Source organism: Tachysurus vachellii, chromosome 9 (genome assembly GCF_030014155.1).
Source record: "Tachysurus vachellii isolate PV-2020 chromosome 9, HZAU_Pvac_v1, whole genome shotgun sequence".
Taxonomy (NCBI): domain Eukaryota; kingdom Metazoa; phylum Chordata; class Actinopteri; order Siluriformes; family Bagridae; genus Tachysurus; species Tachysurus vachellii.
This window is the reverse complement of record NC_083468.1, coordinates 11,340,757-11,364,533: the sequence shown is the minus strand read 5'-3', so window position 1 is coordinate 11,364,533 and position 23,777 is coordinate 11,340,757. Positions and strand designations below refer to the sequence as shown.

The 23,777-nt window shown below is 37.2% G+C and overlaps 1 protein-coding gene across 2 annotated transcripts in view; it reads left to right on the top strand.

The window, feature by feature from the left end:
- The first annotated feature begins 9,621 nt into the window (after window positions 1-9,621).
- The window catches only part of aplp2 (amyloid beta (A4) precursor-like protein 2), a 52,212-nt gene continuing 38,056 nt past the window's right edge, over window positions 9,622-23,777 (top strand). Inside the window, exon 1 of one of the 2 annotated variants that reach the window (XM_060877675.1) lies at window positions 9,622-9,887. In XM_060877675.1, the coding sequence (XP_060733658.1) occupies window positions 9,816-9,887 (72 nt within the window). In that variant the 5' untranslated portion in view covers window positions 9,622-9,815. The remainder of the gene's footprint in view (window positions 9,888-23,777) is intronic. The other variant, XM_060877676.1, reaches the window with a different exon arrangement.

Below are 23,777 nucleotides of genomic sequence, written 5' to 3'. Positions count from 1 at the left end.
TGATCTGGTATATGCAAGAACACCATTAGAGATCCAGATCTTGATCAGAATTGGTTGATGTACTAAAAGGCTACAGTATATGTAAACAATTAATATACCTTGTAATTACAATATTAATAGTGTTCAATATCTTGTAGTGTACATGTGCACTCATTCTGTGCATTTTCAACAAAGTGATTTAGTGAATATCCAGTATATACAGTAAATGCTATCATACAATAGTCATATCCTTTCTCACCTACCACGCCACATAAGTAAAATATGGAGCTATCTGCTATAAAATATTTTGGTATAACTATATATATATATATATATAGAGAGAGAGAGAGAGATTTGTAAACACCTTTAGCATTTAGTTGTTTAGCATTTTTGTTTGGCACTAGTTAGTCACTCAAACATTTCATGCAGCGCATGCTTGCTGTAGCAGTACCTGAGTTCATAATTAGATTATCATTTATTTATTTATTTATTTATTTTGTGAGCCATTGTCCCTTTTATATACCTTGCACTGTTTTGCATTTGAAGGTTCTTGTTTTCCACTACACAATTGGTGGAAATACCTCTAATTTGCACCTAAATTTCATATTAATCTTAGTGAATAGCTACAATACTCTAGGTGCAAGATTTATAGTAATACGTCCAGTGTTAAAATTTCATATAAAAGCATGAACAATGTGCTCACTGATTTGGCCACCCCCTGCACTGACTGTATTGCATTGACTATTTTGACACATTTGAATCCTTCCAGTTGTTACTGGCTGTAGTGATAGCTGCCATTTTGGAGATTTATCCTATCTGAATTGGGCTGGAAAGTTCATAACAGCAGCTATCAGGAATCGGCAGTCCCCAGCACACTCCTGGTTGAGCCCTGTGATACACATTCTAGCTTAATGTGTTTTATCCCTAGACACTGAGCACATCTTGTGTTATTGTAATCAATTAGAACATCCGTAGGTGTGAATATTAGGAATTAAATGCCAATTAACTCTACTGTGGTCACAAACTCCTCTTCTTGTTTAATAATTACACTTGAATGGTAAAAATCAGTAAAACCACTCATTGTGTTTAAAAAGCTAAACACAGTCATCAGACTAGTACCTGGGTGTTATGGTACAGTACGCCTTATTCTAGATATGCACAGAATTTGAATTGTATTTTTGAATTTGAATTTATGTACCAAAAATAGACAGTTTTACACTGTGTACATTTGGATTTATATAAATCAGGGTTGTCAAAGACTAAATCTGTCTGGGCCAGATCAGCATGTTTATGTTTAGAAGTTGACAACCTTCTTAAGGCCCCTAAAATTCTAACATTTTTAATCGGTTTACACAAATAACCAGCGCTGAAAGTAGAATAGCACATTTCTAGGAAAAAAATATGAATAAAAAAACCTATTTTGTATAACCTGGAATAACATGGAACAGACTGTGCAGTTCTATCTCAATAATGCAATAAGTAATGTGAATGAACAAAGCAAAGTGGATTACTTTTATAAGGTCTGGAGTTTGTTATTTTGCTTATATAAAAGCAATTTGACAATGACTACAATGTTTAACATATTACTTTATCTATGTTCATATTTGTATTTATAGTTTTATTCATTTTTGTGAAATGTCCAAGAGACAAGTTAGTTATCAAGTGAGCATCAGAATTGGAACAGTTGGAGAAGGAGGCCTTCTCTGATGAATCATGTTTTCTTTTACATCTTGTTTAAAGCCAGGTGTGTCACTTACCTGAAGAAGAGATGGCACCTTTGCCATCGGTTAAGTGCCAACGGGTATGGTGGAGGTAATGTAATGCTCTTGGCAATGTTCTGCTGGGACTCTTGGCATTCAGCTGAATGTAAATTTGACACATACTAAATTACTTAAACAGTGTTTATAAATGGTAGTGACTTCATTCAGTATAATAATGTGCCCTGCCACACTGACAACATGCCAGTGAATTTAAGGTGGTGTTTTGGCCTGCAAATTTCCCAGACCTCAGTCTGACTTCCCATCAGTGGGATGTGCTAGACCAGTGGTCTTCACTATTTTTTTCATGTGACCCACACTGATAGGACAAAGTCAATAGGAGAGCCACTTTCACCACAAAGTATGCCAAGTTATTCAGTCTTAAATAGCTTATCTGCTTAAATACAATGTACAATATTGCAATACAATTATTACTCCAGTTGCGGATGATGCATGCTCCCCATCAGTTACCTCTTTTGTCACTGTCACATTGCTTTGTTGCTGTTCATTTTGTGCGCGGGATTGTTTGATAAGAAATCGATCCATTTTTTAGTCCGTGTGTACAGTAAACACAAGTTGTTAACTAGCATGAAACACAAACTAGCTTCTGGCAGGCCGCCAAAAACTGGCTATTGCGCAGAACGCAGTGAGTCAGTGACGAGTCAAATAATATATATAAATATATATTATTATTTGTAATAGAGCACATTCGTTTTTCTATGCTTCCCTGATTGTTTTTAATGTTATTTAAATGAAAAATAAATTTTAACCACATGATCATATCATCGTATTATTTACTGCCATGCGAGCCGCATATTAAAGCTTGGCGAGCCGCAGGAGGCTCACGAGCCGCGCAATGAGTAACACTGTGCTAGACAAACAAGTCTGAACCATTGAGGCCCCACTTCTCAACTTACCGGATATAGTAAATTTGGAGAATGGCCACATATTGTCCTATTCCTATTCCTGTCCAATTCTTCTATTATATGCAAGTAAGGGCTAAAGCCTTCTTTCAAGCCCTACCTTCCATATTTTCTATTTAATATTTGATTTTTTCTGTCCTATATTACTAGTGCTTTCTGGAGATATACAAGAAAATGTATACTCATTTGTTGCATCAACTGCTCAAGTGGACAGCTGTAAGAAAGGGTTTTATTTAAATAACCACTGCCATGCAATGACTGATTGCCATTTTGCTTCCACATTGTTTATAAATGTGCAACATGTTTTAGATAATTAGTGAGTTTCTGATTGTGCTGAGTAAACTATCACAATCATTAAAAGTAGGCAAAAAGGCTATAACAACTTTTTTTTTTACAGTAATACTGGCAGCAAAAGGATAAATAAATAAAGTTTTGGAAAGTGCAAGTGTTCAATGTTTGAGTGATACTGGGGTAGGTGGGTGGTAGGAGGCAGCAGGGTGTTGAGTACTCTGACTGCCTCAGGGAACAATTGGTTCCAGAGTCTGCTGATGTACTTTCTTCTAGTTGGCAGGAAGGTAAAGAGTATATGAGATGAATGAGAGGATGCAGAGATTGTTGAAAGAGATTTTAAGGGTGGTTAAAGGGACCGTGATGATCTTTTCAGCTGTTCTCACAATTTTCTGTAGGGTGTTGTGGTTAAAGGGGCTAGGGAAGTTTAGCTCTCTTCAGCCTTGACAGAAGGGAAGGCACTCTGGGTCTGTTGGCAAGTCAGGTGGTGTTGAGAGTCTAGGTGAAGTCCTCCATCATGTGCACACCACGAAACCTGAAGCTTTTGACCCTCACACTTGGATAACATCATCTGATATACTGAGATTAAATTTAAAAGCATTTTCCTCGCTAATGCGCGGTCCCTGGTGAACAAAATTGTTGACATTTGACTTTGCTTAACAAACACTAAAAGGCTTATGGACTGTAATATCATGATTTTCACTGAAACATGGCTCAACGGCAGTGTACCAGACAATGCTATCAAGCTAGTTGGACACCACACACTCCAGGCAGAGAGAACAACAGACGAATCCGGTAAGACCAGAGGCGGAGGATTTTGCATTCATATTAACAAAGCCTGGTGTACACACTCTTGTCATTATTGGAAGGCACTGCACAGTTGGCAGCCAGGGGCATCAAAAAGGCCAAGCACCTTTCCACCTTAAAGACCCTGATTCCAGAAAAACAGTTTGCAGAGAACTTTACAAGGCCAACATTAATGGAAGAGTTGCAAATGCTAAACCATTAATCACAGACACCAGTGCAAAAATGTGAAAAAGTTGTTGGCATAATCATAAAACCTGGATGGCTAAAGACCTGAGTGATATGGTCTGATCAATCATCATTTATAGTATTCCCAATAGCAGGTAGAGTTTATGTATGAAGAACCTCCAAGGAAGCAAACAACTTGGACTGTCTGGTTCCTACTCACAAACATGGGGTGGATCTGTGAAGAGTTTAGCAGCCATAGCTTAGTATTCTGTAGACACCATCATTAGCCAACATGGTCATGCTACTGCCAGCAAGTATTTGAAAATTCTAAGTGATCAGTGCCATATGGTCCAAATGATGTTTCCAGGCATACACACAGCCAACACAGTTCAGTCTTGGTTTAAAGAGCACCAGTATGAACTTCAACATGTGCGAACTTTTGGAGAGACCTGAGAGAAGGTGGTTCTCTGCTCCAATCTCTCTGAAGCAACTAGAAGATATTCTGATAGGTGAATGGTACAAAATTCTACTAGAATAGATTCAGAAATTGTATGAATCTATTCCAATAAGGCTAGAAGCTGTATGAAATGCAAATGGTGATCCAAAACATTATTAATAAAGAGATTATTTATCTATCTCTATCTGTCTTTATATACAGTGGAGATCAAAATTAGAGAATTAGATCTAAATTTCCTAAATAAACCAGAGTAAAAGAACATTTTAAGCATATTTTGAGTTACATATATTTGGAAGCACAGAATAAACACTTCAATGAGAATAAAAAAAAAACACTGATCAAAATTAGAGAACACTATCAGATACCTCCCAGTAAATGGTGTTAATTTGGCACCTGGTGTTAATTTCTTTAATTATTTGACAAACCCTATTTAACTGGCAGCCTAATCTCAGTGGCCAATTGGTTTAAAACTGCAGATGAGATTGCTCACCAGTTCAGCTCTGAACAGAGTAAGGACCTGTCTCTTTATAGAGTCTTGATGTTTAAGAGAATTTGGACTGAAAGCCCACTCTGCAGTGAGCAGAAAGAATCAAAAGGCTAGACTAACCTTTGCTGAAGTGCATGTCATGTGGACAGAGGAGAACTGGTACAAAGATCACTTTATTGATGAAAGCAGGTTTATTTATTTGGGTCCGGTGGGAAACATTATGTTCCATTGGGGAAAGCATGAACCCAATGTGTGTAAAGAAGTCAGTGAAAGGTGGAGACGGAAGTGTCATGGTTTGGGGGATGTTTTCTGCAGCAGGAGTTGGGCCACTTATACAACTACATGGCTGAGTTAATACAAATGTTTCAGCCCCTTCTTCGACAGCATGTGGTTCCTTCCCTGCGTTCATCACACAATCAGCCAGGAACTGACCCAATGCAGTCCCTTTCTTCAGCTGATGCTGACCAGTTGAGATCTCCTAGGTCGTGTAGCAAACATAACTTTTAGTTCTGGAAATGAATAATGTATCTGGAATTTCTGTGCATACCAGACCAACTAGACCGTCCTTTTCCTCAGACAAACCTCCATGATGAGCAGTGTTAGCATTATTTATCTATATTTACTGGCGAAGCAACCATTTTGAAGCTGAGAAAAATCTGCAGCATTGAACAAACATTGGCTATAGACAATACAACAATTTGGAATGTCTTAAAAAAAATAACTAAAACGCCTGCAGTAAAAGCCTGGAAAAGCATCACAAAAGAGGAATCAATTTGCTGATGCCAGAGTCACAGGCTTGATGCAGTTATTGTAGGCTTTGTAGATGCCAATATTCCGTTTTCCTATTTAAGCTTAGACAAAAATTTATCAAGAGTAACTCCTCCTAGGGCTTTCGAGCCACATGCACCAAATTCGGATATGTTGTAGACCCTGGCCTGAAGTTGCTATGACTTTTCTAAGCGATCCGAGTACTGGTACTGCCGGTACCGGGTCTCAAAGTGGCCTTTTTTCCCATAGACTCCCATTATAAACTTTGGAGATTTATAACTCGGCAAGCTTTCGAACTATCTACACCAAACTCGGCCAGCTCCTTTAGGGTGATACTCTGAGCAATGTAATTGTTTTATTGTTTTAAATTTTAATTGGTGTACCGACTGGCCTTTCTGTTGTGCCGCACCCCCGCCCCCAAAATATGCAAAATCAAAAACTTTTTACAACATGGACATGTGACATATCAAAACACTCAGAACAATGAGGGGAACTTCCTCACGGGTATTCTGATGACGTCATGTGACAAAAAGTAACACTGACCCCTATGTCCACTCGCCTCCAAAACGCACCGCCCTTTACGAATACTTGCATCGTCAAAGCCAACATCAATGTTTGTCGCGACAAACTTTACAAATCTAGTTTACTTTAAATTTTGAAGGAGCTGTGAAGAGAAAGACAAAAACTACAGTCAGTTAGGTAATTATAATCTACTCCTGATGGTAGCAACATCATTAATACTTAAGTTTACAGGAACGTTTTGTCTGAAAAATGTACAAAGAAATGCATCAGACATCATCATGCAGCAAGATAATGACACACTGCCAGCTCAACAAAGGACTTCATCCGTGGGGAAAAATGTTTAAGGCTGGTAAGGGAATCACCAGAGCTTAAACCAATTGAGCATGCAATTTACCTCAAGAGTAGACTGAAGGTAGAATCCCCACAAAACAAACAACACCTGGAAAAAAAAAGCTTGGGAAAAGTACAAGCCTGGAAAAGTGTCACAAAAGAGGAAAGCAACAGTTTTGTGATGTCAGTGTTTCACCAGTGTGATGCCATATGAAACAATATGCAACCAAATATTAATGATCATTTACTTTAATTCCCTTTACAAGTTCTAGTATTTACCTAAGTAATTAAAAATTGTGTGGGTTGCCAACCAAGGATGCTAAGTAAACAAACAATTTTTTAACATATATCAGCCATAATATTAAAATCACCTACTTAAAATTGTGTAGATCTCCTTATGTCCAAGGATATGACCTCCCTAACTATTATACAAAAGAAATAGTGATGAGCTGTGTGTCAATGCTAAAATATTATTATTTAAAGGTGATATTTGACATTAAACGGATTTCAAGATACCAAACATTAACGCACCTGTTTCTTAGATGTCAACTCTCTGTCTGAGGTAAATGCGAATTGGTAGGTTGATTCCATTGGCACAAGTGACCACTCGGGCAGGTTTTTTAATTTAAATTAAAATAAGATTTACATAGTACGCGATCTATTCCAGATGTCTGTACCTTTTCCAGACATAATGTGCCCTCTGGGTGCTTACTCGGTTTTCTGCTAAAGTTTCAGAACACGGTAATTCAGTCTGTGACAAAGATTTCAGCTGCTACTAAGCACATATCTTTTGTTCTCACACAATTGCAGTCTGTTTGTGCACAACTTTGAATTGCTCATGCACGAAACTGTATGTAAACTCAAAATCACCATGCTCATGCGTGAATCCGTTGTTCTTATTTTTTGGAAACCTGTAAGCGCACACTCAATCACACAACTTGCTCTCAAAACTTCCCTCGCTTTCATGCTCGTGAGAGTTTCCTTTCTATCTTAAATTTTCGGTGCAATAATAAAAGTGCTTAAAGCCAGTTTTACACTACAATTTCAACACTTTAATTACTTATTATTAGTCATGGTGAATGGCTACACGATCTTTGTGTATCTAATGTAAATTTAATGAAATTTGTTTTGTTTTCCACCCATTAAATCATAAGCTTTGTCTGCTCTTTGGCAGTAGGCTTTAATAGCCAAAGAAACGGCTTTTATTGACTTGTGTTTATATTTTATTTTTGAGTTACAGATGCTGATTTTATAGTTGGTTCCCAACCACAGAGGCCCATTAATATACTGAAGTCTAAACTCATTTAAGTTGTCACACTGAAGTTCTCATATTTGAGATTTTTGTGGAGCATTTACATCTGAATTTTTAATCTAGCCACAGAAATTGCAAGCCAGTGACTTCTTTGCCGAATTGCATCAGGAAGAACATCCGACATAAAACATCCCAAATTTAACCATGGGATTCATCAGTGTTAATTCCATACAGGCCCAGTTTAACAACGACTGCCACTAGCACTGTTGACCTACAGGGTGCTGCTGGAAATTGGTCTACTGTTGGTTGAAGCAGGAGAGGAGGAAGAAGGATTTGCAGCCAGAGAGAAGAGGAAAGGCAGGAGTATAGGTCTGAGAATAGGGACTCTTAACTTTGGTACAATGACAGGGAAAGGTAGAGAGCTGGCAGACATGATGGAGAGATGGAAGGTAGATATACTGTGTGTGCAGGAGACCAGGTGAAAGGGGAGCAAAGGAGGTAGTATCAGAGGGGGATACAAACGGTGTGGATATGAAGAGAAATGGGGTAGGAGCGATCCTGAACGATGAGCTTGTGAGGAATGTTTTAGAGGTGAAAAGACTGTCAGACATGGTAATCAGTTTAAAGTTAGAAATCGGGGTAATGTTGAATGTCGGCAGTGGTTGTGCTACAGTACACATGTAGGCTGTGAGTTAGAATAGAAGAAAAGTTTCTGGAGTGACTTAGATGAGGTGATAGAGAGTATTCCCAGATGGGAGAGAGTAGTGATTGGAGCAAATTTGTTTTCAGAAGAGAGAAGAGTGGACATTCAAATGGACTATTGAAAATGGCCCAGCAGAGGTTGTACTTCCTTTGTCAACTGAAAAAGTTCAACCTGCCCCATGCACAGGTGACACAGTTTTACTCAGCTGTTATTGAGTCGGTTCTGTGCTCTTTTATAACTGTTTGGTTTGGGTCAGCCAGCAAATCAGAATTAAGAAGACTGCAGCGGACTGTTCGGACAGCAGAAAGAATTAGTGGTGTACACCTGCCCAACCTCCAGGACTTGTACAACTCTAGAGTGAAGAAACGGGCAGGTAACATCATTACAGACCCCTCTCACCCCAACCACAACCTGTTTGCTCTTCCCCCTTCGGGAAGAAGCTACAGATGTCTGTGTACTAAAACATCTAGTCTCAAAAACAGTTTTTCCCCATGCCATATCTGGCTTTAACAGCTATATTATTACCTGTGTTCTGTAATTCATTTTGTAATTCATTCTCCATCTCTAATTACTGTCTCTTTCTCAAGAACTATGTAAATATGTAAATCCTTACTGTATAAATGTTTGCTTTTATGTACGTATGCATGTATGTATGAAAATATGTATGTATGTATGTATGTATGTATGTATGTATGTATGTATGTATGCATGTTTGTATGTATGCATGTATGTATGTATATATGTATGTATGCTTGTATGTATGTATGTATGTATGTATGTATGTATGCATGTATGTATGTATGTATGTATGTATGCATGTTTGTATGTATGCATGTATGTATGTATATATGTATGTATGCTTGTATGTATGTATGTATGCATGTATGTATGTATGTATGTATGTATGTATGTATGTATGTATGTATGCATGTATGTATGTATGAATGAAAGTAGGTATGCATGTATGTATGTATATATGTAAATATGTATGTATAAATGTATGTATGTATGTATGTACGTACCAAGAGAAACTCAAAAATCACAACTTCCTTGTGTGTCTGCGCACACTTGGCGAATAAAACTGAGTCCTAGTCTGATTCTGAGTCTGATCAACCAGTAGGAGGCGCGCGTTCGCGTGTAGGCGGGGTGCTGAACGCTGATTGGACGTCTGACAGGAGACGGCGCAGTACATTCCGTGATTAGACAAACGCACACGCAGTGGCTGCTTTAGCTACATGCGCCGTTCGTGTGGAAAGAAAAGAACACTTTCCCGAGAGGATCGACGATTTAACAAGGGAGCAGTTGAACAACTGCTGCGGTGTAAAGGCTGGTGACAGAATCCTTTAAGCAGAGGTGAAGCCGGACGCTGTTTGGGAGATGGATCCAATCCCGGCGGTGTCTATTTTGATTTTGGGAATCGTTGTCCCTGGTCTGGCTGGATATATGGAGGTAGGCTTTGACACGCAGCTCTTTCACTGATTGCGAACAGCGGAAATATATTTTCGAGCGTATTGTTATTGTTCTCGTAGTGTTCTTTAAAGCTTGCTCATATTTTACATCGGAATGTTTTCCCTAAATTGTGAAATGCGTTCAATTCCCTATATACGACACAGGCTTATATTTTAGGTCAACCCATTTCCTGTATTTTGCTTTAGATTGCAATGAGTTATTTGTTGAGCATATTTTTTTAAATTGAGCATATTTTTTTTTTTTGCATGGTTTCATTATTTTTAAGGATAACAATTTTCCCTTTACTGATCTTACATAAGGATGCAATATTTAAATAGACCTCCAATAATCCATAATTTATTGCTTGTTATTTGACTAGTCTCAGGTTTAGTGTATTGTTTTGCTGATTAATGGCACTTAACTAATCTATATAATGTTCCTCAGACCCAATGAATCTGAATTCATGTCTACTATACTGAAAGTAAGATAACCAATATGCAATAGATATGAAATATGTTGCCAGACATGTCACAGCGTGTTACACTGGCAGTATAATCACAGTATAGGATTTTGTCCATGTCAACCTTCCCTGTCTATCTGTTATTTATTTATATATATATATATATATATATATATATATATATATATATATATATATATATATATATATATATATTAGAGAGAGAGAGAGAGAGAGAGATAGATAGATAGATAGAATTAGGGTCCATTCCGGATATAAAGTGAATCCTGTTAAAGTACATAATGATCATTTTGCTGCAATACTGAGCTGATCACTGTCCCTCTTCATGGGGGTATTATGTAAGGTAATCTGAGTTATTGCTGTTTCCTGTCTCTAGTTTCCTGCCTTGCTTTACATCAAACAAAGTTGGACAAGACTGTGATCATTAGTAAATCCTCAGTATATGAAATCTTAACCAAGTCTTATTAAAAAAAATATGAACTACTCTAAAATTACCATACCATTACCATATGAAAAAATGAAAATGATTTGATTTACCCCAATGAAAATGATTTACACCTTGTAGCTTTCACTTTAAGAAATACTGGATGTAACATCTGTTCAGATCATATCTGTTTTGAAATGTATATTAAAAAAACAACAACTGGAAAACAAATACAGATTGTTTTACATAAAAGCTCTTTCATCTAAAACTCATCATTTTTAGCATCAGAAAGAAACCTTTTCAGGCATGTCATTTACCAGACCTACGTAATTATATATTCAATATTTTATAAATTCTATATGTTTTAAAGTTTGTAAACGGAATGAAATCTGAAGATGCACATACGGTTTGACAAAGGAGATCTAGAAACATTTCTAGTATTTCATCAGCTCAATTTATGGTGTTTTACAAATTTCAGCTTGATTAGACTTATTCCTGTACTTGTTCCCCATAACTAACCATTGCAATTTATTTCCTCCTTTTTCCAAAGATTATGGCCCAACCGTCGCATATCACACCAGGTTCTTTTCCCATAGGTGTTTATTTTTAGTTTTTTGTAATTACATGCAGGCATTCTCGAAATCCACTTAGATTAATTGGCAGCCTTACTGTTCACAAATGTCAGTCTTTTTTCATATTTATTTAGGTTCACTCTCTCTTGTATTTTGACCCCAAATGTATATGGTTCGAGCAAAGGAATCAAAACAAACAAGAAATTCTACAGTGCTTCTTTGTTCAAGACATGCTTATATATGCAAAACTACATTTTAGCAGATTGATGTAGTATACCCAATCTCAGCTCAAGCAGATTTGCAGTCTAAAAAACAGCTATTCAATGACCAGGTCCCAACCTCAGCAGACATCTTCAAGTTTGGTTCAAATCCACATTATCAGATCACAGTAGTCTTAGAATTGGCGTGTGGAGGCTGTAATGTGGAGGCTGTAATGTTCACCAATGTCAACATAATTTGGGTAGTTATTGAAATTTACACAAAGTATTCAGCTGCATATTGTGCAAATTATCTCAGATTTATTTAATTAATTAAGTGGACAAAGACATATTGCAAAGCCAGTTTTTTATAGGTTTGTGTGCAAAAAAAACCCAAACCGAGTTTTAGGTGGATGGTATTCTGTAATCTAGTTAATGTATTCATTGATAAAGACTTAAACACTTTTGTATGTGGCTCTGGATAATGCCTTAAATTTAAATGCAAACAACATAACCTGAAGAAAATTTACTAGACAGATTTGTTTTTCCCAAAAGATATGCTTGCTTATGTATGGCAAAACATTAATAGTTTCACCCATCTCATTACATAACAATGAGTTTGTAACCAAACTGAGAAGTTTAATGAAGATTCCCAATGTTAACCCTGGCAAATATCTGTTGATTGACCGATGGCACTCAGGGACATTAATCACTAAATTATAAAGAAAAAGTTGTTTAGCCTTCGCACCTTCCCCTTTGTATGACCACATCCCAAACCCAAACTTGCTCTGACTTCTGCCTTATTTATGCTTTTCAATTTTTCTTTTTTGCAAATCCACATAAGCATGCATGAGTTACAGTTCTTTGAGTAAAATAATCTCTACCTCATGTGTTGGTCATATTGTTTACAAATGTCTGCATGTTTGTGATGATGATGATTGTGTTTCAATAATTGCTGAGTAGTTTAACATTAAATGAGTGAACACTGGACAAAAATCCAAGGATTATTTAACAGACGTAGGTTTTACATATTATGCAAATTAGTTTATAGTTTTAATGCGTGGAATAAGCTAGTTCTTGAGGCTTTTTTCTGGGAAAGAACCCATGGAGTCAGTGAAAAATGGAAATGTGTAGGAGTTATAGTTGATGAGGATATGAAAGGAAAAACCTAAGCTATTGCTACACCTATTAGGCTAATTGGTCCCCTTTTACTTTCCTGAATAGCATGAGGTAATGCTGTCTATAGTTTGTTTAATTTCTTTTAGATTTATGTTGATGATTTGTTTTAAAACAGACAAATACTAAATCTAGCCACAGTCAGCAAACAACTGCAAACACAATGAGCGGATTGCATCACAGGTAGCTAGAACTCACCAGCTTACATAGAACACTAAATAACACTAATTACTAATGAACATACTAATCAAATTTTATGCTACGATGTGACGGGATGGCTAATGGCTGCCATTTTCATATAGTAAGGAAGTCAATGGTAGAAATTCACTCACTGGTGAGTACTATAATGTTTGGGCTTGATTTTGAGCTTGTTTCGAACAGTCTGAGAAACTGTTATTTGTTTCTAACCTTGCCCCTATTACTGCCTGTCGGTTTTCTTATCCATCCACTGTGTTGAAGTTCATCATGACCCAAAAACACACTGTTTCACATTATTTATCATTATCAGCATCATTGTGAGCTTGTAGTGTATCCAATGACTATATATTTTAAATGTTGTTTTATTTTTTGTCACAGAGGTCTGTGTGGGGGAAGACTGTAGTTCCTTAATAGAAATTTGTTATTTAACTGCTACAATTCACATTCCTTTAACTTTTGATACCCAAGTATATTTCCAAGTAGTTTTGGACTACTTATAAAGCTAAAATATGCTAAAGTTGGCTAAATGCTGTAAATGTAAAATATACATGGAATTTTTTCTGTGCTGCTTTGGTGGTTGGCTTTGGTGGTTTCTTTTAAATTAAGTGATTTTAACCTAAGAGCTTCTTTTGTCAGAATGCTAAAAATAAGATGACTGCAATAGTAAGATGCATGTAATCATCCTTATATAACTACGCTGGACCTGTAAATATTGTATGCATAATATAAATAATCTATGATACTCTACCTCAAACATTCTTTATAATAAGCACTACAGTCCAAGTGGGTGGATATACAGGCATTTTTAAACAAGAGATCTTTGTGTTACTGTGTGACGGATGCATCTATATCTATATCTGCAGATGATATTAATTATCTGTGTCCAATAAATATTCATTCATCTTCTACCGCTTATCCGAACTACCTCGGGTCACGGGGAGCCTGTGCCTATCTCAGGCGTCATCGGGCATCAAGGCAGGATACACCCTGGACGGAGTGCCAACCCATCGCAGGGCACACACACACACACTCTCATTCACTCACGCAATCACACACTAGGGACAATTTTCCAGAGATGCCAATCAACCTACCATGCATGTCTTTGGACCGGGGGAGGAAACCGGAGTACCCGGAGGAAACCCCCGAGGTGGAGGCGGGAATCGAACCCCGACCCTGGAGGTGTGAGGCGAACGTGCTAACCACTAAGCCACCGTGCCCCCTTCCAATAAATATAAACAACAATTTCAAGCCATAAAATCTCACTATTGTATTATTTTAGTAATAAAAACAGTTTACATACAAAACAGCAGCAGAATTCACAGTAACAAACCATACTAACGCCTGAAGCATAACAGCATGTATCACCCGAACATTACAGTATTATGCACTTTGCTTAATTTAAGTCGAGCCACAATGAAAATTGCACAGTTTTAGTTTATGCACATGCCACATTGCTTATGGTATGTAAAATAATAAATCGCTAAATAAACTAAACTAAAGGTACTAAACCCCTTATTTAGCAAACATTAATACCATTGCCAGAGGCAAAATTGAGGAAAAATACCAAATTATTTATTTATTATTATTATTTTTTTAAATTAAGTAATCAGGCCAACATCAGAAATTTACTTACAGATTAGCAACTTTGCATATGGCCCAGAATCGTACTGTGTGTGTGTGTATATGTATGTATGTATGTATGTATGTATGTATATATATATATATATATATATATATATATATATATATATATATATATATATATATATATATATATATATATATATATATATATATATATAAAATCATATTGAAGTTTTCAAAGTCCAGTCATGTTGGACAGATATTAACTGGCTCATATATATCAGACCTTAAACCAAATGAACATGCAGTCCACCTTCTGGAGAGTAGACTGACAGGGAAAAAAAGTTGTCATTTTCCTCCCAAAATATAAACCAGTAACATATAGGTCATCCTTTAGCAGAAATTTGAAATATACATTCTCTGTAGGAGTTTCTCACATTATTTTAGAGAAATTTTGGGTCTTTCTTATTTATAATGTTACTTCGTTTATTTTGTTTCATGTTTGAGGGCATTTGTTTATGTGCAGCTCCCTTAAGATCCAATCACAGTATCTCAATGAAATTGAGGTCTGAACTTTGATGTGATACTTTTTTGTTTGCTTTAGCCATTCAGATGTCAATTTGCTGGTGTGCTTGGGATGAATGCCCTGTTACATAACACAGTATTAAACCAGCCTAAGCTGCTGGACAGATGGGCACTGCAGAATGGTACATTTTGTGTAGAATGTATAGAGATGGCCTTATAACATTTACCCAATTGAAATTCAAGAACATTAATTTCTCTCCCATCTCTTTCTGCAACACAATAAAAACAAAACAATTAAGAAAAAATCAAGGAACTTAAGCTAATTCATCACAAGAATGTAACTGTAATCTGTATTTGATCTGTATTTTGAGACTAATCTGTAACATTGGCCATAATAATGTCTAATCAGACTTTTAAAACAATGTTTTTCACTGCTCACAAACACCCCATAGAGTGATACGGTAGCCAAGTTAGTATAATAGAAAGCTAAAGTTAAGTGTACAACAGGTCCCCGCTTCTCAACAGTTGCATTCACCAGATTCATTAGACTGGTACTCTTCTCAACTACTTCTTTCTTAGCTGCTGAAAGCATCCCTAGTCTGTGGTGCCTCTCCGTGCAATGCAGGATGTTGTATGTAGAAAAGTAGCTAACGGGTAAAAAAAAAAAAAAAAAAAAAAAAACCCTGCTGAACTGATGTTTCAATGGCTTCAATAGCCTCCTGGGTGACTCAAAACAACAATAAAAGAGGTAAAGATGGAAGATTTTGTCAGGATTTGCAAGAGTCAATAAAGGTCTGTTTAGTCAGAATTTGCAAGAGTCAACCAGGGAAGCAGGTGGGTGAAATAATGTTAATGCCTCGTTTATGTTAAAGTTTATAGCCTAAAGAAACCAAGATTAAAATTCTGTCTCCATGGAGATAAAAAGGCATGGTCATAACTAAAACGTACTGTTATTTTAAGCGATTTAACTAAATTACACATTACATTACTATCAAATTCATGTGTGTGTGTCTGCGTGTGTGTCTGCGTACACAGTATGAATGCATGTATTTGTATATTTTAGGTCACTATGGAGGAAACCTAACGTTATTATTTAAGTTTATCTTATATATACATTAAATATACTATATCCAAAACAAGATCTGTGTTAATAGGGATCAGCTACATGCCGTCATAAGGTTATTTATCTTTCTTTTTATTATCTTGGGGACATTTTGTCCCAACAAACTGATAAATGTACTCACACAGGGGCTGTGTTCTTTGGCTCTTTGTCACTTTTGAGCAGGGGTGTGGAGTTGATATTCACAACATCATGGAGAAACCCAGTCTCAAGGACAGAATATCACCCCCAAGCCATCTGTACATTTTGTACACCGTCTTGTCTGCATGGCTCATTAACACCTCATTTTTCTCTCCGCAGTGATTCACAACAAGCACTGATCACACATTGACAACTAATGACGGTTAGGAACAGTTTTCTAGAATGAGGTTAAACTTATTGATGAACTCTCATTTGAAATCCGTTGAAAGGCATGTTGAAGACTCAGCAGACGCTAAGTAAGGCTCTGATAAAACTCAACTTTATAAAACACATTTGGCAAATCCCAGAACTGTTCATCACCCTGAGAACAATATCCACAGTCAGTCGGCTTATTGTGGTGGTAGAGACTGAAGAGTTAAGTTTGGCCTCATGATTGGTTATTCTTTTCATGTTTGCCTATGCCACTAGGTACAATATCTCAAGAATTAGTGGTTGATTGATTTTTCTTTTTGTAGGATATTCTATTTTAATTATCATTGTAACCTGCAGCTGTTCTGATTAGCTTTTCATATTGATTCAGACAGGGTCACAACAAGGACAAATGTCTGAAATATTTTTTAAGGGTTTCACAATGCTGCTTTTAGGAATTTATATAACACACTCTGGTTTCTTCTTCTGGTATTCCTGTTGAGTTCCTGTGTCATTTAATTGCAAACAAGAGGACATTCTAAGGCCATAATCGATACCAACAGCCTATTGTCTACAGATGATGAGCAATCTAGTCAGAGAGAGAGAGAGAGACCACCTTTCATGCTTCAGCCACTGTGAGAGACATTGCAAGACAAAATAGGGATTGAAAAGTGTTAATTATTTTAAACGATTTTAGGAAATGGATTTTTATAAGTGTAAATCCAGTGGACTCTTTGGACTGTGTGAGAACAGGCAGACTTAATTAAGACTCAGGTGTAGACTGTTGGTTCCTGGAGCAGAGCAGAGGATAAATGTCTATTTTTGTCCTTAACATCTGGCCTGGTTATGTGTGGAATGTAATCCTCTCACAGCAATGTGGATTCTAAGGGTGGATAAAGAGAACTAAGGTTGCCTGCTCAGTCACATGACCTGAACTTAGAAAGAATAAAACGGAGAGTGGCAGATCAAGAGATTAACTAGTTGAGGCTAGATTGGTTAAAGCAGTAAAGCACAACAAGGCAAGGGCATGGAGCACATGAATCCATAGAGGGCCACTTGTGAGACCAGCCATGAAAGGCTGCATTCAAAATGAGCGTTGTGTTGGATACTGTAAACAGGAAGTGAAACTTCATCATTGCTAGGGCTAGGCAAGAAAATAATCTCTGTTTGCATTTGTATCTTGTATGTAGCACAGGACATTATTACATGTGTGGTCTGGCTTATTCTAAAATTTCAATAAAATATGGTAATTATATTTTTCTATATTAAATATTTGTGTCTATCGTTCATCCGCATTTTATTGCCTCCAGTATTTCACTGCACAGAAAAGCCCCTGATGCCCCTGATGCAGCACTTACACAGCTGCATTGATCCACTGCTTCTTCAGGATCTTATGACACATTCAGGTACACTGTATTTTTAATGGGAGGAAGGATTAATGTTTATTGGACCACAGGCTTTTAGTACATTATTTGGGTTTTGTCCAGTTCACAGAGAGTTAGAGGGGGAACAGGAAAAAAATGTTTATTAAATGTTTTTTAGACAGCACACTCTTCAAATGTACCAACCAAATGCACAGATCAACCATATGATTACTTGGAGACCTAGGATGTAGAATTGCTGAAATAGTAGTGAACATGACTGACATCTCAAACTTAAAAATATTTGGAGCAAATCAGACTCCCAGAGTGATAGAAGCTGCGGCGGTTCATCAGTAATCAATTCATAGCAGATAGACATAACTAGGATAGCTTGGTATTTTATTATAATTGGCAAACATTGTAAATATACAGTTGTGTTTATGTGCTCGTGTGTTTGTTTGTGTTGTTTGCTAGATGTCACTGAAACTGAATGAGCACTAGCTAGTTAGCAGCTATTCTAAGTTTGTCTGATTTTGAAAAAGTCTTTTGATACTTTTACTTATGAGAAGATACTGAGACATAAAAGTCCAGACCAAAAGATACCTCAAAAGCCACTTCTGCTGTTGATTGTTGTGGGTGCTCCTTTTCCAGTTATTTATTCATTTTTGTTTGTTTGTTTGTTTTTAAAGCTCATATGAGAAATGCTAGTTAATGACAGTTATTTGGAAGAAAGCTGATTCATATTTTACCAAATTATGTTCAACAATAATTAACTACTCATTTCTTTTCTAGGTCACTAATTAGTAGCATTTGTAAGCAACTGAAAAAATATTATTTTAAAGAACATATTTTATTATTTAGTTAAAATTACCACCAAGTTAGATATTGCCTCAGTTCTGAATTTTTAGTGTAACCCCATATTAGGCAGTTGAGCTCTAACAATATACAGCCCTGCATTGTACAGAATAGACTAAGCCTGTTTTGAGGGGTTTTAGAGAGACTTTTGTTACTCACAATTGTCAGGTTTCTGAAATGTTTCCAGCCCCACTACATCAAGAAAACTGAAGCTAGTCCAGAAAATCTGGCCATGGGGAAAAGGGAGCCATCATCTCAGTCTTTGTGTGGGATGCAAGGTCACCTTGTGCACACACATTTGAGATATAGACATTATCCTCTCCGTAAACCTTCTTTCCTTCTCACAGTCTTTGTAATATCTTAAAAAAATTACCCATTACATCAGGAACACACTGTTTGCCCTTAGACATTTTTCCTTTTTGTGTGACTTTCTGCCGCAGTGGGCCTCTTACCATTTGTAGGTGTAATAATATCTTTATAGAGCTAAACAGAGCAGTGATAATGACACTAGTATTCATCATCGAAGTTTACAATTCACAAACTGTAAAACTCCAGAAAAGAATTGTTAACAGAACAACAGCTACAGCCTGTAACTCTAAAATCAAAGAAAATGCCGGTTTAACTCTGATTTCCCACTCTGGAAGGGCTCCTCAACTTTGATTTCACAGCATAAGCTGAACACAATGTGGTCACGCACATGGTCAACAGTAAATAAATATATAGCAATATAATGTACAGTATATAGCAGTGTACACATGTTCTGACCATACAGTTTACTGTTTTGAGAAAGTAAATACATCATAAACTTAGACTAGCATGATAGCTTATTGCTAACAAAACACATATTACATGTTGTCTATGTTTTTACCCACTTTGTAGATTGAATTGTCAAACAAAAATGGCTTCTGTGTTAAATCAAATGCAGAAATACAGAGTTTGTTGCCTAATTTATGGACAAAAGCCCTATTCGGATTTTAATCCCGTCCGAATCTGCCATGTCTGTCTTTTTCTCACACGACCTGTGTAAAAATTCCAGAGCAAATTACCTACTGTTTTTCAGCAAAATCAGTGCTCCTATGAGAAATCTAATCCCGTCTGAATGCGAATATCTGTGATTGCCGAAAATTTTCCAAAACGCGTTTTCTTTGTCTGTTTTGGTCAGCGTGAACTACCGTATTAACCCTAGCGCACCGGTATTCAAGTTTCTGCTTTCTGCACATCAATAATGGATGTAAATGTGTTTGCTATCCTGCAAAGAAATAAAAAAATGAAATCAACAAGAAGAGCCAAATCACGTAAATTGTTAAGACTGGCTACTGTAATATCAGTTTCAGGTAAGAGTACTTTCATTTCTATAGTCAATTACATAACGTGAAAATGAAATAAAAACGTATTTATTCCAGTGGGTTTATAAGAAGTTCTATATAAAACCATATGATGTTAATAAACTATTGATCGGTCATATGACTATATGCAATCCACGCATCCTGGACATGTGATCTTGTGCAACGCCTACATGTAAAACACAGACACTCCTACCTCCGTAATAAACACAGAGATGTTAGTCCCGTCTGAATCCATACATGAAATGACAGACGTCGGCTGAAAAAAATTCTAACTCCAAATAGTGCTAAGTCATGTATTGTTTTCCTTCTGATGAGTCTTCCATGCAGACCATACTCGTACAACTGTAAATACATAATCACAGACTGTTAATTAAGTATTATTATGCACACTGTGTCTGTGTGCGTGTCTGTGTGCGTGTCTGTGTGCGTGTCTGTGTGCGTGTCTGTGTGCGTGCGCGCGTTTGTGCGCGTGTGTCTGTTTGTGTGTGTGTGTCTGTTTGTGTGTGTGTCTGTTTGTCTGTGTGTGTGTGTGTGTCTGTTTGTCTGTGTGTGTGTGTCTGACTGTCTGTGTCTATTACATAAAAAACATTTACGTGCACACTATATACCTTATTTACTCTAATGAATAATTGTATGACGTGTGTGTGTGTGTGAGCTATGAGCTAGGATGTTCCCTCTAAGCATGTCCAGTCAGAGGAGATGATGACGTCTTTGTTTGTTACTCATCACACCTCTTTCTCTCTGTGTCACTTCCATTGTGCTGTAATGGAGTGATTGATTCCGCTGTGATTTCTGGCAGAACTGTATATCAGATGTGAAATTTCACACTCCTCCTTTGCCAAATTAGTGAGAGCACAGACAGCCATTTGAGCTGGCCTTTGGTTTAGAGATGGCTCTCTGCTACTTCATGAGTTTTAATTTCACTTTTAGCAGGAACATGGGTAGAATGTCCCTGACTGACTGCACTGTATAAATACAAATATACATGCACAGATTCTTACTGAATCTCACAAAATAGTTGGATATGAGATAATATACAGTGGGTTATAAGTGCTCTTTAATTGTTTTCTGAAAATGTCTGAATTTGTCATATTTAGAGAAACTGTGAATTAAATGTGTGGTTTAGCATAATGGTAGTTGGTCAGAGAGAATAAAATGCTTTTAAACCTGTTATTTTTAATTGAAGTTCAGTTTTTGATATTTTTAATCTATTAAACACCTATAATATCAACTATAATACAAAATAATATCATCATCATTTAGTTTTAAAATCACATGAATCTGTAACATGGTTATTTAAAATGAAGGTCAGGGAAGAATTAGATGAAGCCCCTTGTCTTTCTGGTCTCTAGGCAGAGTGTATAAGGAGCAACATATAGTATGATTATACTGTGGTGTAAAAGTGTTGGCTAATTTCCTGTTTTTTTTTTTTTTTTTTTGCACGTTTGTCACAGTTTAATGTTTTAGATCATCAGACAAATTTAAATACTAGTCAAAGATAACACAAGTAAACACAACATGTAGTTTTTAAATGAAGGTTTTTATTATTAAGGGAAAACTAAATCCAAACCCACATGGTCCTGTGTGAAAAAGTGTTTGCCCTGCATTAAAACATAACTTTACTGTAGTTTATCACACCTGAGTTCAATCTCTCTAGCCACACACAGGCCTGATTACTGCCACACCTGTTTGCAGTCAAGAAATCACTTAAATAAGACCTGACTGACAAAGTGAAGTAGACCAAAAGATCCTCAAAAGCTACACATCATGCCGAGATCCAAAGAAATTCAGGAACAAATAAGAGAGAAAGTAATTGAGATCTATCAGTCTGGCAAAGGTTATAAAGCCATTTCTAAAGCTTTGGGACTCCAGTGAACCCCAGTAAGAGCCACTATCCGCAAATGGTGAAAACATGGAACAGCGGTGAACCTTCCCAGGAGTGGCCGTCCGTTACCCCAAGAGCACAGCGATGACTCATCCAAGATGTCACAAAAGACCCCACAGCAACATCCAAAGAACTGCAGGCCTCGCTTGCCTCAGTTAAGGTCAGTGTTTATGACTCCACCATAAGAAAGTGACTGGGCAAAAATGGTCTGCATTGCAAAGTTCCAAGACGAAAACCGCTGCTGAGCAAAAAGAACAATGGCTCGTCTCAGTTTCGGCAAAAAATCATCTTGATGATCCCCCAAGACTTTTGGGAGAATACTCTGTGGGCTGACGAGACAAAAAATTAACTTTCTGAAGGCATGTGTCTGATTACATCTGGCATAAAAGTAACTCTTTCAGAAAATGAACATCATACCAACAGTAAAATATGGTGGTGGTAGTGAGATGGTCTGGGGCTGTTTGCTGCTTCCAGACCTGGAAGACTTGCTGTGATGAATGGAAGCATGAATTCTGCTGTCTACCAAAAAATCCTGAAGGGATTTGTGCAGCCATCTGTTCTTGACCTCAAGCTGAAGTGAACTTGGGTTCTGCAGCAGGACAATGATCCAAAACACACCAGCAAGTTCACCTCTGAATGGCTGAAGAAAAACAAAATGAAAACTTTGGAGTGGCCTAGTCAAAGTCCTGACCTGAATCCTGTTGAGATGCTGTCATGACCTTAAAAATGTGGTTCATGCTCGAAAACCCTCCAATGTGGCTAAATTACAACAATTCTGCAAAGAGAAGTTTGCTGGCCAAAATTCCTCCACAGCACTCTAACAGACTCATTGCAAGTTATCGCAAACGCTTAATGCAGTTCTTGCTGCTAAGGGTGCCCCAACCAGTTATTAGGTTTAGGGGCTAAGCACTTTTTTACACAGGGCCATGTAGGTTTGGATTTTGTTTTCTATTAATAGTAAAAACCTTCATTTAAAAACTGCATGTTGTTTACATATACATATACACACACAAATGAACAAAAAACAGAAGACCTCTTTTGAAAAAGCTGTGTGTGTATGATTGAGGCCACTGGCCTATTTGCTGTCTATGGCACAAACAAAACTTTGTATGAGGTCTTTGTATTCCATCAAACCAGAGTTTCTCCAAACTATTCCCACGCATTAACACATTCTAGTAGCAATACAGTTCATTTACACTCTGAAACCTATTCACTGTCACATCACATATTAGCTCCTACTTAACAGCAGTGTTATTCAGGTATTTAAAGTAAACAAAGTATGTTTCCCAGACATCAGGATAATCTATCATTCTGTATTTGTCGGTTGGCTTATCTATCATTTTGCCATATTATAGAGTTCCAGCATACTCTGCTGTTAAAGAACCTTCTGCACTTTATGCAGATCTCTATGCATGAAGGACAGGCAGGTCTGAGATAGTTGAATTTCTTAGTATTGCCCATCTGGCCTCTACCCCACAGCCTTTGCCTTGCCTTCACTGTTTAAAATGCCTTTGTTCTAAAGGAATTTCATAATACCTTCGCTGTGATTTTCCTCCATCTCTGGAAAATTGTCCGTAGTGTGTGATTGCGTGAGTGAATGAGAGTGTGTGTGCCCTGCGATGGGTTGGCTGTATCCTGCCTTGGTGCCCGATGACGCCTGAGATAGGCACAGGCTCCCCGTGACCCGAGGTAGTTCGGATAAGCGGTAGAAAATGAGTGAGGTGAGTGATTTTCCTCCCTGCATTCCACAGCAATGCTATTAAATGTCTCAAAGAGGTGCCGAATGCTTAATGCAGCAACACAGCCTTTCTGCTTAACACTGTAACACTAACTTGG